Source organism: Mastigoproctus giganteus, chromosome 2, assembly GCF_048544385.1.
Source record: "Mastigoproctus giganteus isolate SK-2022 chromosome 2, ASM4854438v1, whole genome shotgun sequence".
Classification (NCBI taxonomy): Eukaryota; Metazoa; Arthropoda; class Arachnida; order Uropygi; family Thelyphonidae; genus Mastigoproctus; species Mastigoproctus giganteus.
The window spans coordinates 80186003-80206018 of record NC_143576.1 but is presented as its reverse complement, the minus strand read 5'-3'; the positions used below and the strand labels follow the sequence as shown (position 1 = coordinate 80206018).

At 39.1% G+C, this 20016-nt stretch overlaps 1 protein-coding gene across 1 annotated transcript in view; it reads left to right on the top strand.

Moving 5' to 3' along the window:
• The window catches only part of LOC150089359 (NBAS subunit of NRZ tethering complex-like), a 1057261-nt gene that overhangs the window by 459389 nt on the left and 577856 nt on the right, over positions 1-20016 (top strand). Inside the window, exon 33 of the mRNA XM_090389247.1 lies at positions 1433-1512. Coding sequence (XP_090245373.1) covers positions 1433-1512 — 80 coding nt within the window. The remainder of the gene's footprint in view (positions 1-1432; positions 1513-20016) is intronic.

The following is a 20016-nucleotide window of genomic DNA, read 5'->3' as shown; positions in this document are numbered from 1 at the left end:
AACAACAAAGTAACATATCTCCATCTGCACAGTCATTTACTGTGCCATTGTAGCAGCCAGTAGGATGATGGAATATGAAACCAGAGACCAATATAACACAATATGCAAAGACAAAGAACCACCAGCCTTGGAATGCAAAGCATTTAACTAAGTCCTACATGAGTGGTTACTTTATAAGCTGGAACAGGTTGGAATCATAGGGAAAATCCTTAGATGGATAGTGGGATGGCTTCAGGGCAGGAGGCAGAGGGTTGTGATAAATGGTTATTCTTCAGATTGGGTTAATGTAAGTAGTGGGGTTCCCCAAGGATCAGTACTGGGACTACCATTGTTTTTGATTTTTTTAAATGACATCAATGAAGGGATAGAAGAAGATAGAGGGTGTGATCGGTAGCAATTTGAGTAGCAATACAACTGTAAATAAACTTTAATGATTATTGCCAAAGCATGAATTTTGATTTATTTAATTCAGCTGCTTGCATTATTGTTTTGCTTATTCAGAAAAAAAAAAACATTACTGTTGTACATATCTCTTACTGATTTCCATGTTTTTTCCATACTATAAGAAGAAATAACATGATATTTTCTGCCAAATGATATAATAACATGATATTTTCTGCCAAAATCATATATTATTATATTATTACAGATATCGACCTCTAAAGTGTTAACCGATTAATGATAATGTCTGCAAGTGCATCAGGATATTTCAATACTGCTCCTAGCACATACACTGTTTTTTTTCTGATGAGACAGCATCTCATCGGAATAGCTGTTTTGGGTAGAAATACTACTACAATGTCATTTTTTATTATTTGGCACAATACAAACTAACTCTCACCTAATTGAATGTTATGTAACTTGAATGTTTTGTGATACTTCCTATATTGTGATAGAAATGGGAACTAGTTTAAATGACACTGATAACTGCAGCTGGTATTTTTTATTTATTTATTTTTCCTGTGTAGGACTCTGAAATGTAACGTTAAAATGTCTTAGTTTTTAATCATTTTGTGTCAGTCTTCATGCACGTTTGGATTTTTACTTCTATAATAGTTTCTGTATGCACAATATGTAGGGTAGTAAAAAGAGTGAAATTAATTTTTGTTACACTAACTTTGAAATAGTGTTTGTACTCACTACTTAAATTCAAAATTAAACATATCAGTTTTATGCTAAGTTAATCAATCACCTCATTTGATTGTTTGCCAATGAACTTCATATTGTGTTATTTCAAACTATTCACATTTTATAGTTTCATCTCCTTTGCATATAGCTGAAAATCATTATAAAACCCCATTGAATAGTATTTCTTAATTTATTTTTAAATGCACTTTAGAATGTTCTTTTGGTTAATTATTTTCAAATGAAATGAAGTTTTTGGTGTAATGAAATTTTTGAACTGATCACATAATACTATTTTTTCTTTTAGTGAGACTAATTGAAAATCGGCTAGAACTCATCAAACAGGTTCTTCAAATAAAACCTAAAGCATATAAAAATTTTCAAAAAGTAGGTTTTTTTTTGCTTATAAACTGAAACAAATGGCTTTTTAATTTTGTTTTCAGAATAAGTTAAAGTTTTTAGAACAGAATTTTGCAGATCTAAGTTAGCCAGATTTTTGTCCTTAAACATATAGCCATTTAGATACACAGAATGCTTTTTTTTTTCTCTCTTCCATTTTTCAGTAATTAGCAGAAGAACGATAAAGTATCTCAAAAGAGAACGTAATTTTATTTTCTTTTGAATCGTCATAATTATCAGTGATTTTCAGTCCACTGCAGGATTGAAGGCCTCCAGGAACTTTCCAGTTCCTTCTGTTTTGTGAAGTGGCCATCCATTTACTGCCCACAAATTTTCGAATTTCATCTGTCCATATCTGTTGTTGTCTTCCAAGATTTCTTTTAGCTCCTCTTGAGTACCATTCTGTTATTTTCTTAGTCCATCTGTCCTCATGTTTTTGAACTGTCTCCTCCCCAAGTCCGTTTCGGTTCTTTAGTTTTGATAAGAATGTCCTTTACTTGAGTTTGCTGCCTAATCCATGTGTTTCTCTTCTTATCCAACAGTCTGATTCCTAATATAATTCATTCCATTCTTTGCTGTATAGTTTTCAGCTTCTCTTTTATTCTTTTGGTGAGTGCCAAAGTTTCACTTCCATAAGTCGTAGTGGGGGAGTATACATTGGTTCATTATTTTATGTTTCAGACAAATTGGGATATTGCTTCTCAGTATGTGACTATATTTTCTGAACACTAACCATCTGAGATTTATTCTTCTTTTGACCGCCAGCCATCTATTATTATTACAGCTGATGGCATATCCAAGATAAGTGTATGGATCCACCTCTTCAATTTCTGCTCCTTCAATGATTATATCCCGTCCTGTGGCATACTTGTTATCATTACTTTTGTTTTAACCATATTCATCTTTAGTCCAAAATCCTTACTAACTGTGCATAACTGATTAAGATTTTCCTCTAATTCTTTGGGATCGTGGCTTATGATCACAATATCTGCAGATCATAAATGGTTTTGGTACTCCATTCACACTGACTCCTTTTTGCGACCAGTCCAATCTTCTGAAAGCTTCTTCAAGCGTAGCAATAAACATCAATAATTTCCATTTCTGATTTATCTCCTTTCTTATCCAGCAGAATTATGATTGCATTATTCCACTCCTTAGGCATCACAGCTTTCCTAGTATATTTTGTGATGAGTGTTGCCAGTTTCTCTGCCTTGTCTCTTCCTCCTAATTTTAACAACTCTACAGTATCTTCATCTTCTTGACTCTTCATTTTTTTCAATTCATGTTTTACCTCATCAGGAACGATATCAGGTATGTTGCGTGCGTGCGTGCATGTGTGTGTTGCTAATTTGTGATCTATTTTCCCTACTGCTGGCACCATTCCCTTACTCCTTATATAATACTTTATAGTAGTCTTCTGCTTTCTCTGCTATTTATAAGTACACCATCATTATTCCTCAGGTTTAGTATCATTTGTCTTTCTGTATTACTGCTCATGACTGCTGATTTAAGTCTTATGTTTTCCTTTGTTCTACTTTTCTTGTGTCAGATCTTCTTATGTCCTCCCTGAGTCTCTTTCCAATGGCTTTGCATAACTAAGTATGCTCAATTTTGTCCTTGACATTGTTTATCTTGCTATTCATTTGTCGTATTCAGTTCATCATGAGAAGTGTTTCTTGACTAATTTTTTTCTTTGGATTTTTTACCTATAGCAGAGTTTCTCAACCTCTGTGTCGCAACGCCCTGGGGAGGTGCCATAATTTACATCGCGGATGATGTAATAGTTATGTAAGATTTACATGGCAAATATTAAAAATGTATTAAGAATGATTTTTTTTTTTTTTTTTTTACAGTTAGATATCTACTGCTATTTGATCTGTATTATTGTAAATAATTATAGAAAATATTTGGTATTTTTGATGAAGAGAATGCATCGTGTTCCCTGACCATATCCTTGGAATCTGGTTACTGTGAGCGTTTGGTTCGTGTTTCTTCGCACGATTTTTGACCTTGCATGAGTCTGAACGATGCAACACCGGACATCTGCTCCTAGTAACTGCATGTTCAGAGTACATTGAGCCGTTTGGTCTAAGTGACCATGTGTTTTGAATCACATATGAATTCCAACATTTTACATATGGTGAGTTACTAGTAGTCAAGGGAGGCATGGGGAAATTTTACAGGTCAAGGGAGGTGTGGGTTCAGAAAGTTTGTGAACCACTGACCTATAGGTTTCTTGGGCTTTATCACTTTCAGAAAGTTGCATTCTGCATTGATATCTTGGTTCTGAAAGGTTTGTAGAAGCTCAAACTTGTTCCTGAGTTCCAGTACAGATTGCATTTTATACTCTTCTGTTATATGAAAGACATTTGTATTGTTTACTTGTGCCAATTGTTTTCCTTTCTTTTCTTACCTCATTATCAAATGTGCATATTACCATTCTGTGATCACTTCCAACATTACCTTGTTCAGGATGCTAACATTGTTCCCAATGTATCTTCTGTTAGTGAGGATGAAGTCAATGTCATTAGTTGTTAAACCATTTGGGCTCTTCCACGTCTGCTTCCTCTTCACTCTTTTGAAAAAAAGTGTTGATTATTAAAAAGTGTTGATTCCTCTAGACCAGTGGTCTCAAAGTGGGGTCCATGCACCTCTAGGGTGCATGGATAATCCATGGGGGTGATTTGGTAAGCAGAGCAAGCAATCAACATACCTATGTGAGGTGACTTTCTCTGCAATGACTTGTTAAAACCACATTTAGAAATAAACTTAACTTGGAACCAGATTTTGGGGTAGCTGTGTCCCAAAATATGAAACCAAGATACACAGCAGTAATGAAAAATATTGAAAAGTCAGTGGGAGCTGGCCCCACCAGGAGAAGAGAGAGAGAGGGAGAGGCATTGATGGGGGGGAGAAGAAGACAGAGACACGTCTCCCACCCCCACCAGGGGAAAGGGAGTAAAGGCACCACGTAAGGCAGCGCTTTCCAAACTGGGAGGCGTGAAAAGTTTAACAGAAATGTAATTTTCATAACAATAACGTATATAAATTAAAAAATATATACATATAAATAAACTTTCATAACATAACATTAAATTTTATAACCTATTTTTTAAAGCATTTACTGCCACCTATCTCACTCTAACTTCGATGTAAACATGAGATAAACATTTATTTGGAAAAAAATATTATATTTTGCTGAAATGGACTGATGAATTATGATTGATATGATGAATTTAGTCCGTACTATGTATGACATATATAAGTAGATTGCATAGTATAGCATTAGTTGCATGGTTGAAAATATGGTTTCAGCGGTGTCCGATTGTGTTTTTTATTGTTTTTGGCGTGATTACTTACTGATAATAATCATTAGTAATTTAGAAGTTGTATTTTTTAAGAATATAAAGTTAATTCTAATATTTTTAGACGAATGGATAATTTTTGACTGGTTACAAGAGAAAATCCACTAGTAATAAAGATACTGATGCTGATACAAGTAAAGGTAGTGGGAATACAAGCAACAGGGAACAAGGAGGTAGAACCCCAAGACAAGAAAATATGATTCATCCTATTTATCATTAGGATTCACAAGTGTTATTATAGATGGCTTGGAAAAGCCAATGTGTTTGTTTTGTACAAAAGTTTTGGCTGCAGATAGTATGAGACCAGGCAAATTAAAACGGCACCTTAAAACTATGCATTTTGAATACGCTGGTAAGCCCATAGAATTTTTGTCGATGAACAAGATTTGGATTGACAAGTATTGAAAAGGAAAAATTGATAGAATTATCATGCGATACTTTATTGAAACAAAAATTTCAGAGTGAAACCCTAGTTCAGTTTTGGTTGAATTGAAGTATATAATACTTCAATTCAACCAAAGTGAAGAATATAATACTTTGTCAAGGAAAGCAATGCAAGTATTGCTGCCATTCGTAACATCATATTTATGCGAAACAGAATTTTTGCATTGGCTGCAATGAAATCCAAATATCGAGCCCGTTTATTAGTAGGAAAAGAGCTACGAGTAGCACTCTCCTCAATGACACCTAGATTCGATAAACTTTGTGCTAATAAACAAGCACATCCATCGCATTAAAAACAAAATAATTTAAAAATGAATATATATATATATATATAGTGAAACCTTGTTACTATTCTGTCAATTACGTTTTTTTTTTTTTTTTTTCATTTTTTGGTATTAATACATTTTTTACCATTTAAAATTGTGTCTGTATTATTTTATGAAATAAAGGAGGGAGTGAGGCACCAAGATTAGATTTTTTTAAAAGGGGGGCGTAGTAACATAAAGTTTGGAAACCACTGACGTAAGGGAATGTGGTGCAGGTCGCTTAATGGCGAGTTGGCAGCAGGCTGCATCTTGTCTTGGTCAGTGGTTAATGTCAAATCGTGGTGAGTCCAGTGGTAAATCGTTAATAGTCTTGATCAGTTTCCATATCAGTTCTGTCAAGTGTGTGTTTGTTGTCACTTGAAGTTGGGGTTCCACCACTTGGGGTGGCTGTAGTGCTGTGCAGTTAAGTCCTAGAAAACTGTTGTCTGCCATTTTGTCATTTTGCTTGTCAAGCTATTTGCCATTTGTGAGTATTGGTGGCAAAAGATCAGTGGCGCTCCGTCGCGATGAGTGTTCGTCTTGTGAAGAGCTCTTGGAAGTGAAGGCTTGGTATTCTTCTTTCATGTCCAGTGTGTGGTGTTCTTGTCCTCTGGGAGATTACATTATCTTTGTTATTAGTATGCTGCAGAGTTCGTCATAGAGTGGCAATCATACATTAGATGTTGCCAGCCCTCTAATCCACCGCAGGCGCGAGAAGGATCTTCTTCAATTCCAAGTAAGGAAAGCTTGGTATTGATGGCACCATGTTCAGTGAACAGGTATGCTGCTTGTAGGCCTGGTGAGAACTAAGTCAGGGTTCTAGGGTATACTTGGCCGACATCTGGGATAAACTTCCTAGTATCTCCCATTGTGGGAGTTTGCCCATCTATCCTGCCACACCTGCAGCAGGTGGTCCAGAAGCTTTTTTCTCTTGGCAGGTCGGATGTGTACCCAAGGCATATTTTGTTGATGACTTTGCCGGGTGGTGCAGCAGTCCTCTACACATGATCTCCAGGTCCAGAGGAAGGACCCTGACCAGGACATGAAGGGCATGGGTACTCACTGTGTTGCAGGTGATGGTGAGTAGAATCATTCTTTGGGTCAAGTCAATGATTCACTGGTTAACTGCTGTGGTGGCTTTGTTGTACCACACCAGAGGTGTATGCGATAATGGGTATGAAGTCTGCTTTATAATCTAAATGAAGTATGCACCGGCTGAGGCCATAGTCCTGACAGGAAATATATTGCCCTATAGTAGACCACTCACAACACTTTTGCCACCGCCTATGGCTAGAGTCATTTAACATATTAAACAATCCAAAGGCGATAAACCGCCAGAAAGGCATACGTCTACACCCCATCCTAGAGACAAGCATTTTAATGCTGGATAAACACTGGAGTAAAACAGCGCACGTCCATGCAACAACAATAGAAAATGAATAATGTGCCTCACTCTCAGCTCATTGCACTTATCTGTTGTATTTAAATCAGTTGAAAAAGAGATTGGTTAGTCTTGAAAGCTGCTGCTACTTATTATATATTATATTATATTAAACTGGGCTATCATTGTATGTATATATTTTTCTTAACCATGGACCCCAGTACACAAGGCCCATTTGTTACAATTGATGGAGTTTTCCCAGTTTATGATCATGGTGCCATGTGGCGTTCTGGTTGCAGGAATGTCTTCACCTTGGGTGAGTTTATTTGTTGTAATCTTATACACGACCCCCCACAGGTCATTGTTGCCTGTGGTTGAGACCAGTCGCTGCCAGGATTGCTATATGCAGCTGTGTAGGCATTTCTGGCCTCTCTATAGTGCTGCCACAGGGCCTCCACCTCTGCTGGGCCCTGAGTGCCAAGCGATAGTTCCCAAGTGATCTTTCTGGTGCGAATATCTAGCATTTTTCCTTGGGGGCAAGTACTAGTGCTTTCTTAAACCCTCCACTGCTCGCAATGTTACTGCTTCCCTCGCTGAGCAACATCACTGCTTCACCGCTAGCAACGTACTGCTCTCCTATTCTTCTGACCACTTGGTTACTGGTTGGCACCACTCCTGCCTCCACGTGGCGGGGTCGGTAACGTGGGAGAAGAATCACCCTCTCCCGGGGCTAAAAGGAGCAAGCATGGATTTGAATAATTTTCTGCCATTACAGCCTTCATGCTCAAGATCGGAAATGTCTGATGTCAATGACACTAATCAACCAAAAAGAATTTGAAGAGAAACGCAGTGCAATGAGATACCAAACTTTCTCGTGATACGCTCTCTCTCCACCCAGCCTGTAGGTAAGTTATCACTATTTGTTATCCAGAGATATTTGGAATCCATTGCTGGAACACCAAAAATGGTTAAACATCTACAATCAGGAGACCTCCTGATAGAAACAGCATCGTCCAAACATTCTGAGTGGCTGCTCAAAACAACAACTTTTGGTGGGATGCCAGTATTTGTCACCCCTCACAATACGTTAAATTCATCCAATCATCACAGAATGGGAACTAATTACAGTGTCTGAAGAAGAATTAGTTAACGAATTGAGCAATCAAAAGGTAATCAGCACCAAACGTATAATGACTAAGAAAGATGGAAATCTTGTTCCAACTCAATCTATAATCTTAACTTTCAACACCCCAGAATTGCCATCATCAGTAAAAGCTGGCTATTTAAATTGCAGAATTCGGGCTTATATCCCTAATCCCATTCGATGTTGTAAATGCCAGAAATATGGACACTCCCAGCAGGTATGTAGAGGTGATGCCATATGTCCTATATGTAGTTCCAAGGAGCATACTTGAGCAGATTTTACAGCTTCTACTCGAACCATAGAGTTTCTATTCTACCGTTTGCCTGAACTGTAAAGAAAGTCATCCAGCCTTTTCAAAATCATGTGAAATGTGGAAAACAGGAAAGAAAATACAAAAATATAAAACAGAACATAAAGTGACATACCATGAGGCACGCAGATAAGTTATGTTGACAATTCCCAGCTGTTCTTATGCATCTCACACTAGAAGCTCTCACTCAACAGCAGCTGAAACTGACATATCGATACCACCCAACACATCTATAGCTAACTGGGTTAAAACTACATTAGCAAACTCTGGAAAAAATACACCTCAAGCTAAAACCACTGAAGCGACCAACACTCCAATTAGCATCCCGACTGATAATGCAAAGGTTTTGCTTGACAGTGAACAATTGAAAACCACTAAAGAAAGCAAGAAAACTGAATCATCCACCAACAGCATGGAAGTCGATGTTCATTCAGAAATTGAGGAACCCATACTTGAACTCCATGCAAATGACACAATTGATATTGGACGCCCCACCTTCCCAAAAAAGGACAGGAAAAAATGCTCCTCATTGAAAAAACAGTCAGATAAATCATCCTCAACAAAACCTAAATGATGCACACTGTTTTACAATGGAATTGCAGAGGCTTTCGTTTCAACACAGACGATATAAAAGATTTAATTAACCAGTTTTCTCCAGTTGCCCTATGTCCGCAGGAAACTTACTTAACCTTACAAATTTCTCCTTCGATAAAGAACTACTGCCTTTATTGAAGAGATCATAATACAGCTAATGCTGCCCATGGCGGTATGGCAATCCTCATAAATTTAAAGATCCCAAATAAACATATCCCTCTTCAGACTGAATTAGAAGCTGTTGCTGTCCATATAACTCTCCATATTGCCATAACTCTTGTCTTAATATACTTACCGCCAAACCATGCTTACTCTTTAAAAGACCTGGAAGATCTCATCGTACAGATTCCTCCTCCTTTCTGTATGTTAGGAGATTTTAATGGACATCGCCCATTATGGGATGCTCCAAAATTAGATAAACAGGGTAGACTCATAGAAAGACTTCTAGAGGCCCAAAACCTCACCATACTCAATAGTGGTGCGCACACTCACATACAACTGCCAAATGGACACACCTCAGCAATTGATCTTTCAATTAGTTCTCCAGTACTGGTCCCGACTATAGAGTGGTACGTACTAAAAGATCCCATGGATAGTGACCACTTCCCAATTGTTTGTAACCTGCTCACTACAAAACCACCATTAGACCAGCCCTGCAGGAACTGGAAATTCTGTAAAGCCAATTGGGCCAAATTTCAGTCAGCAATCACTCTGGACAAAAAAACTATTAAACTACAGCCCATAGATAAAGTCATTGATTATATCACATCCTGTCTTTTAGTTGCCGCTAAATACTCAATTCCATTATCAAATCCCCCGACCAGACAGCACTTCAACTACTGGTGAAATGAAGAGTGCACAAAAGCGAAGAAGGAAAAAAACAAAGCCCCGCCTATCTCCAAACAAAATTCCGTCTATCTCCAACTACACCTAATCTAATTAACTATAAGAAGCTAAGGGTAAAAGTGCATTTCATTCAAAGGAAAGCCAAGAAAGATTCATGGACTCAGTTCGCATCTACTATCAAAAGAAACACTGACTCCCGATTAATATGGAAAAAAATTAGGCAGCTTTCTGGGAAGGTTCCAACCCTCCCTTCCCCAATTCTTTCTTACAATGGACAAGAATTCTCTTCTCCTCTAGATATTGCAAATTCCTTGTCCAAAACCTTTGCCCAAGTCTCAGCTGCTTCAAACTACACTCCAAAATTTCAGAAGATTAAGCCCACCACTGAACAGATCCATGAACTTTTGAACATCACAATCACTTCCATACAATCAGCCTCTTCAATATTGTGAACTTTTACAGGCCATTAAAACAACACGAAACAGTGCCGCTGGGCCAGATGGCATATATTATGACATGCTGCAGCATCTCGATGAAAAAAACTTACAACTGCTGCTACTCTTTTTTAATCGGATCTTCCTGGAAAATATTTTTCCAACCTCCTGGCACCATGCTACAGTTTAAGCCCTTTTGAAGCCTAGAAAAGATCCCTCCAGTTGTTATAGTTACAGGCCAATCTCTTTGTCAAGTTGCCTTGGTAAAATTCTTGAAAAAATGATCTACAGTTGACTCATTTGGATGATTGAAACTCAACATCTACTGAGTAATTATCAACATGGCTTTTGCCAAAACAGGTCATCCTTAGATCTGATGATTAAGGCTGAATCCGAAATTCACAATGCCTTTGTAAAAAACGAACATCTTGTTATGGTCTCCATAGAGAAGGCATTTGAATACCTCCTGGTGGTATGGCATTCTCAGTGACCTTCATACTCTTGGTCTACGTGGCAACCTGCCTGTGTTTATTAAGAACTTTCTCAAAAGCTGCACTTTCCAGGTTTGATATCAAAACTCCCTTTCTACTATTTTCTTGCAGGAAGGAGTTCCACAAGGGTCAGTACTGAGTGCAACCCTATTTGTCCCTAGAATGGATTCCATTACAAAAGAACTCCCAAATACTGTGGAGGCATATCTTTATGCTGACGATCTCTTTATTTCTTGCCATTCTTCGAACATGAAATCTATCGAATGGCAATTGCAGATGACCCTCAATAAAGTGCAAAAGTGGGCTGAGCTCAGTGGTTATCATCTTTTCCATCAGAAAACTGTTGCAATCCACTTCTGCAATCAGCGCAAATTGCATACAGACCCTAACCTTCGGATATCAGACTGCACCATTCCGATTGCCGATAATATCAGATTCCTGCGATTGATTCTTGACAGCAAGTTAAACTTCTTTGAACACATTAAATCAATATGCACTACCTGTCTGAAAAAGCCGAACATGCTAAGAGCTTTATCTGCTCTGTCTTGGGGAGCAGATCGTACAACTTTGCTGCTCTTATACAGAGCACTGATTAGATCCAGTTTGGATTATGGTGCTCCAGTTTATAATTCTGCACGAAGGAGTGTATTGCGTTGGCTGGATCCTATACAACACAATGCACTGCAGATTGCTCTTGCCACTTATAGGACATCTCCAACCTATAGTCTATACACTGAAACTCATGAGCTCCCTCTGTACCTCCACAGAAGAATATTATTACTTAAATATGCAGCCAAAATACAAAGTTGCTCTCTGCATCCTATTCAGCCATATCTCTTTAATCCACTATTTCACAATCTGTATAAAAATAAACCAAGTAAAATACTAACAGCAGGCCTACAGCTCCTTGAAATAACCCAAAATTGGAATGTTCCTCTCTACAATAGGCAACAGGTAAAAAATTACTCTTCTCCACCTGTCCTCAACTGAAATGTGATACATATTTTCTGCAATGGGGAAAGAACTGTCTACTGACTCTAAATATGCAACAACTCCATGCTAGCCATGTTCAAAACTATGCTGACTTCCTACCGATATATACGGATGGTTCCAAATCTCACTCAACTGTTGGAGCAGCAGCTGTGTTTTCCTCTGCTATCATATCAGCTTCTGGCCCCCGAGTGCCAAGCGATAGTGACAAGCGATTTTCTTCCATTGATTATAGAGTGATCTCCAAAGTGATATAGTTTCTTTATTTTCCAGTGCGGCTGTTATTTTATTTACTTGAAGTGGTTTTGTGCTTTAAAAGTCAAAAGTAGGAACCCAGAAAGGCAATCCACCTTTCTTTTCTTATTCTTTATATATATCACTAACCAAATCCACTAACTTAAACAACCGCTTGGTCACTGGTGGCACCGCTCCTGCCTCCATGTGGCGGGGCCGGTAACCTGGGGGAAAAACCAACCCTCGGGGCGAAAAGGAGCAAAGATGGAAACAAGTGAATTTCCACGTTTAGAGCCAAAGTGCTCTCAACATGAATTTGACAACGACATCGACCATGACTTCTCTCTTTCAAAGAGACTTAAAAAAGACACTAGGAAGCAGGAATCTCCAGCTTTCCTAATAATACACTCTTTGTCATCCCAACCTGTGAGCAAGCTCTCACCTTTCATCATCCAGAGACGCCTTGAAAATGCTGCAGGTTCACCAAAAATGGTTAAACGTCTCCAATCAGGAGATCTACTGGTAGAGACTTGTTACTCAAGACATTCTGAGTTACCTACAACTTACTTCTTTAAGCAGAATACCGATTCAGGTTACCCCACACAACACACTAAATTCTTCCAAAGGAGTGATCTCTGAATGGGATCTATTATACGTTTCTGAGGAAGAAATTGTCCAGGAGCTAAAAGATCAAAATGTCTCTGATGCAAAACATATCATGATCAGAAAAGACGGCAACTTAACTCCCACGCGAAACATAATCTTGACTTTCAGTACTCCAAATATACCGGATTCTGTCAAAGCAGGTTACCTGAATTGCCACATTAGGCCTTATATCCCAAATCCGTTCAGATGCTTTAAATGTCAAAAGTTCGGCCATTCTCAGACAGCATGCCGTGGAGACGCCATATGTTCAAACTGCAGCTGCAAGAATCACACACAAGCAGAATGCAAAGCTCCAACACCACAGTGTCCTAATTGTAGTGGCAAACATCCAGCCTATTCTAAAGACTGTGAACTGTGGAAGATAGGAAAAAAAATACAAAAATTTAAAATTGAAAATAAAGTCTCTTACCAAGAAGTGAAAAAACAGATCAACTTAAGTATGCCAAAACGCACTTATGCTTCTACCACTCTCAGACATGAATCAGTGGCATGTCAGACTGAAGTATCCATCTCTCCAAATATATCAATATCAGACTGGGCACGATCAGTACTCTTGATCCAGCATCCATCTAAACCGAATTCAACAGACCAAAGCAATAACACACCACTCTCAATTCCATCCCAGAGACTTCCTCATCGTCAGGCAGCAGAAAATTTGCAAAAATCGTATTCTGCTGAGACGAAAGTATCAGGTCTAACAAGCATGGATACGGATGATTCTATCGGTCAAGAAGAACTGCTTGAAATACATGCAGAAGATGATATGGACGATAGCAATGAATCGGGACGCCCCACTTTTCCCCGAAAAGAAAAACCAAAACCGGACCGTCATAAACAGTCAACTTATAAAAAGCAGTCAGATACATCTTCCACGAACAAAACCAAATAATGGAACACATCATTCAATGGAATTGTAGAGGTTTTCATAGCAACATCGATGATATTAATGAACTAATTCACTGCTTCAATCCGGTAGCTATGTGCCTACAGGAAACCAACTTGTCTCCCCAAGTTTCCACTATAGTCAAAAATTACACTATTTGCAGACAAGACAGATTTGACACTAATAGTGCTCATGGAGGAGTAGCCATCCTGTTGGACTCAAGAGTTCCTTCCAGATGCATTCCATTGCAAACCTCTTTAGAAGCTGTTGCCACACGCATAGTAATTGGATTCACCGTTACATTGGTCTCAATTTATCTTCCACCTAATCGTCCATATTCTATTCAGAAAATCGAAGATCTTGTGTTGCAACTACCAGTTCCCTTCTGTCTACTAGGTGACTTTAATGCTCATCACCCATTATAGGGTTCTTCCAACTTAGACAGGCGTGGAAAGCTTGTTGAAACGTTAATAGATAGACAGGATTTAACATTGTTGAATACTGGCTCTCCTACCTATGTTCATTTTCCTACCAGATCAACCTCCGCAATAGACCTTTCCATTTGCTCTCCAGTGCTCTATCCGAATATCCAGTGGGTAACTCTTAACGACCCTCACAACAGCGATCATTTCCCAATAATATGCAAAGTTCAAACTTCCTGTTCATTACCAACAGACAATCCACTAAAATGGAAATTTCCAAAGGCTGACTGGATAAAATATAGCACGCTTGTCTCGTTCGACAACCATATCATACAGTGCTCTTCTATCAACCATTTTACTGAACATATAACCAACCACATTCTAACAGCTGCAACCGCTGCAATTCCACAATACCAAGTCAGGAAAAGGTGAAAATTAAATTATTGGTAGAACGAAGAGTGCAACAATGCAAAAAAAGAGAAAAACAAAGCTTGGAATCAATTCCACAAACATCCAACCACTTCCAATCTTATTAATTATAAGCGACTTAGAGAAAGAGCCCATTATATCAGACAGAAAGCAAAAAAAGAATCTTGGATTAAATTCGCCTCCTCAGTTAATAAAAATACAGACATCAGACTGATCTGGAATAAGATAAAATCGTTCAATGGCAAAATACCTCCAACACCTACTCCACTAATTAACTGGAATGGACAGGAACTCTCTACTCCTGCAGAAATTGCAAATGCACTAGGATCTGTATTTTCTCAATTGTCCTCCTCAACTGCCTATGACCAATCATTTCAAAAAATTAAAAGTGTAACTGAAAAATCCAAACTGAAGTTCACTGACAGGTGCACTAACATATAATCAACCATTTACCATGGTTGAACTGCAGCATGCTCTTACCAACACAAGGAACAGTGCCGCTGGCCCTGATGGGATATTTTATATAATGCTCCAAAAATTAGATCCAAAGTCACACTCATCACTGCTGTTCTTCCTCAATCGAATATTCACCGAACATACATACCCAAGCTCCTGGCGTCATTCCTACGTTCTGGCTATCCAAAAACCTGGTAAAGACTATTCTGTTCCTCAAAACTACAGACCAATTTCACTTACCAGCTGTCTGAGCAAAACCCTCGAAAAAATGATTCACAGCCGCCTGACTTGGTATCTTGAGTCCCAAAAGTTAATCAATAACAATCAATTTGGATTCAGAAAAAATCGATCATCATTGGACCTTATGATTAAAGCCGAAGCAAATATCAGAAATGCATTCATCAAAAAAGAGCATCTCGTTATGGTCTGTCTGCATATTGAGAAAGCTTTTGACACCACATGGCGTTTTGGCATTTTAAAGGATCTACATTCTCTTGGCCTGAGAGGAAATTTGCCATATTTCATCCAAAATTTTTTAGAACAAAGATCCTTTCAAGTTCGTTACCGGGGAACTCTCTCTAAAAATTTTGTTCAGGAAGAAGGAATCCCTCAAGGGTCCGTTCTCAGCGCCACTCTATTCGCAATTAGAATTAATCACTTAACTGAAATTATTCCGAAAACAGTGGACTCATATCTTTATGCCGATGATCTAACAATCTCCTGCCACTCTCAAAACATGAACTACATTTTCCATCTCTCAATCGATTCTGCTAGGGAAAGTGTCTTATCTCGTCTGAACCCTATTCAACATTCAGCTCTAAGAATAGCTTTAGGTGCGTTCAGAACATCACCAGTGCAAAGTCTTTATGTGGAAGCCTACGAAGCTCCTCTAAACATCAGAAGAAAGATGTTATTACTGAACTATGCAACCAAGGTCCAAAGCCAGTCGACCCATCCCAATTGGTCAATATTTAATGATCTGCCACTCAAGACCTTTTATAGAAACAAACCACAAGCAATTAGGCCTGCAGGTATTAGGTTAATGGAACTAGCAGAAAACTGGAATATACAACTCAATAAAGTCCACCAAGAACCTATAGATTACGTTCCTCCATGGTCTGTCATCATGCCGTGTTGTGATAATTATTTCCACCAATGGGGGAAACACTCTTTAACGAGTACTAACATCCAGCAACTCCACATTGCACATTTACAATGTTATCCCGACCTCGCGAAAATATATACTGACGGTTCAAAGTCCGAGAATGGATCAGGTGCAGCAGTGGTATTCCATGACACTATCACTTCTGTGTCACTTCCAACAGAATGCAGTAGTTACACCACTGAATTATATGCCATAAAGCTTGCTCTGGAAATCATTTTCCATCTCTCAATCGAAAAGAGCATAATCTACACAGACTCTCAAAGTGCCCTATTAGCAATGCAAAAGATTTCCCCATCTAGTCATCCGTTACTACAGCAAATCAGATCAGAGTTGATTCGTCTCCAAGATCATCGGCAAAGCATTGTCTTCTCCCGGATCCCAGGCCATACTGGAATACCAGGAAACGAAATTGCAGATGATGCTGCCAAGCGTCCATCCAGCACATCCGCAATGAATTTTCTGGTCCCGCTCAGTGACTACAAAATCCATATACGAAATATATGTAAGGAACGATGGACACTACAGTGGCAAACGCAGATGCATAACAAACTCCTTGAAATTAAACCTATACCCCAATTATGGGCCTCCAATTTTCGCACAAACAGACAAGAAGAGGTTGTCCTGGCCAGAGCCCGAATAGGCCACACCCATTTGACCCATCTATTTCTGTTATCAGGTAATGACCCTCCACAGTGTTCACATTGCCACAGGCCACTCACAATAAAACACATACTCCTAGAATGCACCTTGCATAACAACTCCTGTCTAATTTCATTCACTTGTCTGTCAAACTTACAAGAATTGTCACTTCGTCATATGATAGGCGAAAAATTCAAACCTTACAGAATTTTTTTCCTTTCTGAAACGAATAGGTTTATATAACCGTTTCTAGCTGCTTCCATAGAAGCCAATAAAACTAATACTAACTACTATGATAGGTGCAATATGGCCTAAGTAGCCTTTTCACCAGAAAAATCCAAGCACAACAACATATCAGCTTCTCTTCCACCTGAGTACAGCAGCTTTCCAGCGGAACTATATTCAATTCAATTAGCTCTAGAAAATTTGAATCTTCACACATCTGCAAAATATTTAGTTTACACAGACTCTCTCAGCTCAATTAGAGCAATGCAGAATCCCTTTCATAAGGATCACCCTGTTATAAATAAGATCAGGAGTTTGCTGTTGAAAATTGAAGACTGCCAACAACTAGTGAAGTTTTGCTGGATTCCAGCGCATGCAGGCATTAAAGGGAATGAACTGGCTGATATTTCTGCTAAAAATCCATCAACTTTAGACTTAACCTCTGTCTTCATTCCAGCTTCTGATTATAATATCATAATTCAAGCAGTGTACCATGCACAGTGAACAGAGCTATGGCATAAACAAACAAATAATAAACTCTTCCAATTGAAACTAGATCCAAAATTTTGGCACTCAAGCATTCACACAGTTCGGTGAGAAGTGGTACTCGCACGGATTAGAATAGGACATACTCATCTGACTCGCCTCCATCTACTCACAGGCGATGATCCTCCTCAGTGCTCATGCTGCTCGGAACGTCTAACAGTCAAACATATTTTGATTGACTGTCCACACTATCAACAACATCGAACGTCAGTATTTCTTTCTCTGGCTAAACTCCAAGAATCGATCACATTAAATCATATCATTGGAGAGAAGGCAAATATTGGTGAAATTTACCTGTTTTTTTGAAAGAAATTGGAATTTATGAGCGAATATAAATAGTTTGAGCTGAAATGAAATTGAGCTGGCTTCATATTAATTATTATATATAACATTCCTATGAATAAGCACACTATAGCCACAGCTGCTTGTGTGTCATTAAACACCCATACCACACACACACACACAGACACACACACACACACACACACACACACACACCCACCTCTGCTGCCGGCCAAGATCTTCTGGCCCTCTGGAATGTCTTTCATCAGGTCTGAGCTTCCCTGCTGAGCTACTGCATTCCCGGTTCCACCAAGGGACTGCACCCAGAGCTGGATTCTTTTTGGTTATTGTAGCATTGCAGTTCTGAGTTATAAGGGCTGTTGTCTTTCTCTGGAGGCGGTTCGGGTTGTTCCTGTACGGCAGTTGTCATAGCTCCAGAATCCTTTCAGGATGGCGTATCTATGTTGCTTTTGTCTTTGTATGGCAGTCCTAGTTAACGATCTAGCAAGCTGGAATGTTATAACAATGATCGAATGTGGTCCAAGCATCTTGAACTGTCCACCCATTGATATTGTTGGCAATGTTCCTAGAGGCCATTGAAATATCTATAGTGGCCTCCCATAACATATTGCAGAAAGTCAGCTAGTTGTTTGGAAGGTTTAGTACTGTTATTGGTGCATTGGCCATGAACTCCTCCAATCTTTGCCCATTCTCAGTACCTTGATGGTCGGGTGTGTGGCTATGCCATACCAGAGACCTGCAGCTGGCATCAGTGCCAATGATTATTTTTTTCAATATTTATTACTGCATGAAGATATCTGATGGCAAAAGTAATGTCCTCTCCTGGTCGACAATACAGGGAAACTACGTAGAGAGCCCCCATGCCGGTGACTATGTAGGCACAAGTGGCCCAGACTGTGCATAGGTGAATTATTCTAGTGGTTGTAACGTTCAGATTTCTAATGACAATAGCGGTCCAGCGAGTATCATCATCTGTTTGTATAATTTTTTGTCAAGCGATACCCCCAGACCGCCTTCATATGGGAATATGATTCTTGGAATATTATAACAACAATGCTCTCCTCCTTCGCTTTGAGTTGTATCTGGTTGACCACTACTCTGGCCCTCTGCGAATTTATTTGAAGAAACTTGACCTCAGTACTTCTTAGGGTGTGTCTCCATAACCAAGTCTTATTTGGTGTAAGCTCTTATTTTTGAGATATGCCGGGCACTTTTTATCTGTTATTGAATGTGCAGAGTCCATCTTCAGGGCCTTGCAGTTAGCACAGACTGGCTGTATGCCCTTATTAGGGCAATTATTGAAAGTGTGGCTCTTTCCGGAGCAGTGGCTGCATATTGACACTGTCTGTGTGCAGGTATGTATCGTATTGCCATACTACAACATTTAAAACACTTGCGCACAGTCACATGTTTGCAGAAGTGGTGGATGCCCCAGTTGATAAAGATTCTGGTCTGTCCTTTAAATTAAACTAATCAGCAAGCTGCAGGAGCATGTTCTACAATCCAGTTATTGTGGATTTGGTACTGTATTTTGGTGTAAGCAGCATTTGGACATCTTGGTCAGGTAGGACGCGAGATAGGTTTCTCTGATAGATTTCATCAGCCAGCTGGTTTGACGCAAAATCCTTGTCCAAGTCATAAATTACTATGGACGGGCCTTTCCATTTAGGTGTTGTTGCCAAGGAGTCCAAGCTCTGATATCTTGGGAGTATTAATGATTTTTTCTACTTCTCTCATCTCTGTCTCAATCAAGATGCCTGTATTCCTGGTCTTTCTAACTTCTTTTATTCTAGTTGTCTTAAAGTCGTTACTTAGTTTGGCAATGGCTTCAGTCTAGTTCTTTGCTCGACTGGGTCTTGTCTGGAGTCGTCAGGTGCAGAACAACCAAATTTGGCTGTTTCAAAAGGGTTTTTCTCTTGGCAGGTTGTGCTCTATTACACATTGTCTTTGTCATGTTAGTGGCGGTGCTCAGTGCTTGTGCGAAGGGGCACATTGTTGCATTTGTTTTGTTTCTCCTTCCATTAAGCTTCCAATTTGGCATTCTGTGTGAGTTGTAAGGAGGATAGTCTCCAATTTGCATCAGAGGAGACAGTGTAAGCCCTGATCATGGTTGTGAGTTGGTTGGTTGGTTCCTTAAACAAGTTCTCAAGTGCTGCTCTGAGTGCGAATACCTTCTGTAAGATGGGATTCTCACGCAGAGTGGGGTCCAATATGTGCACC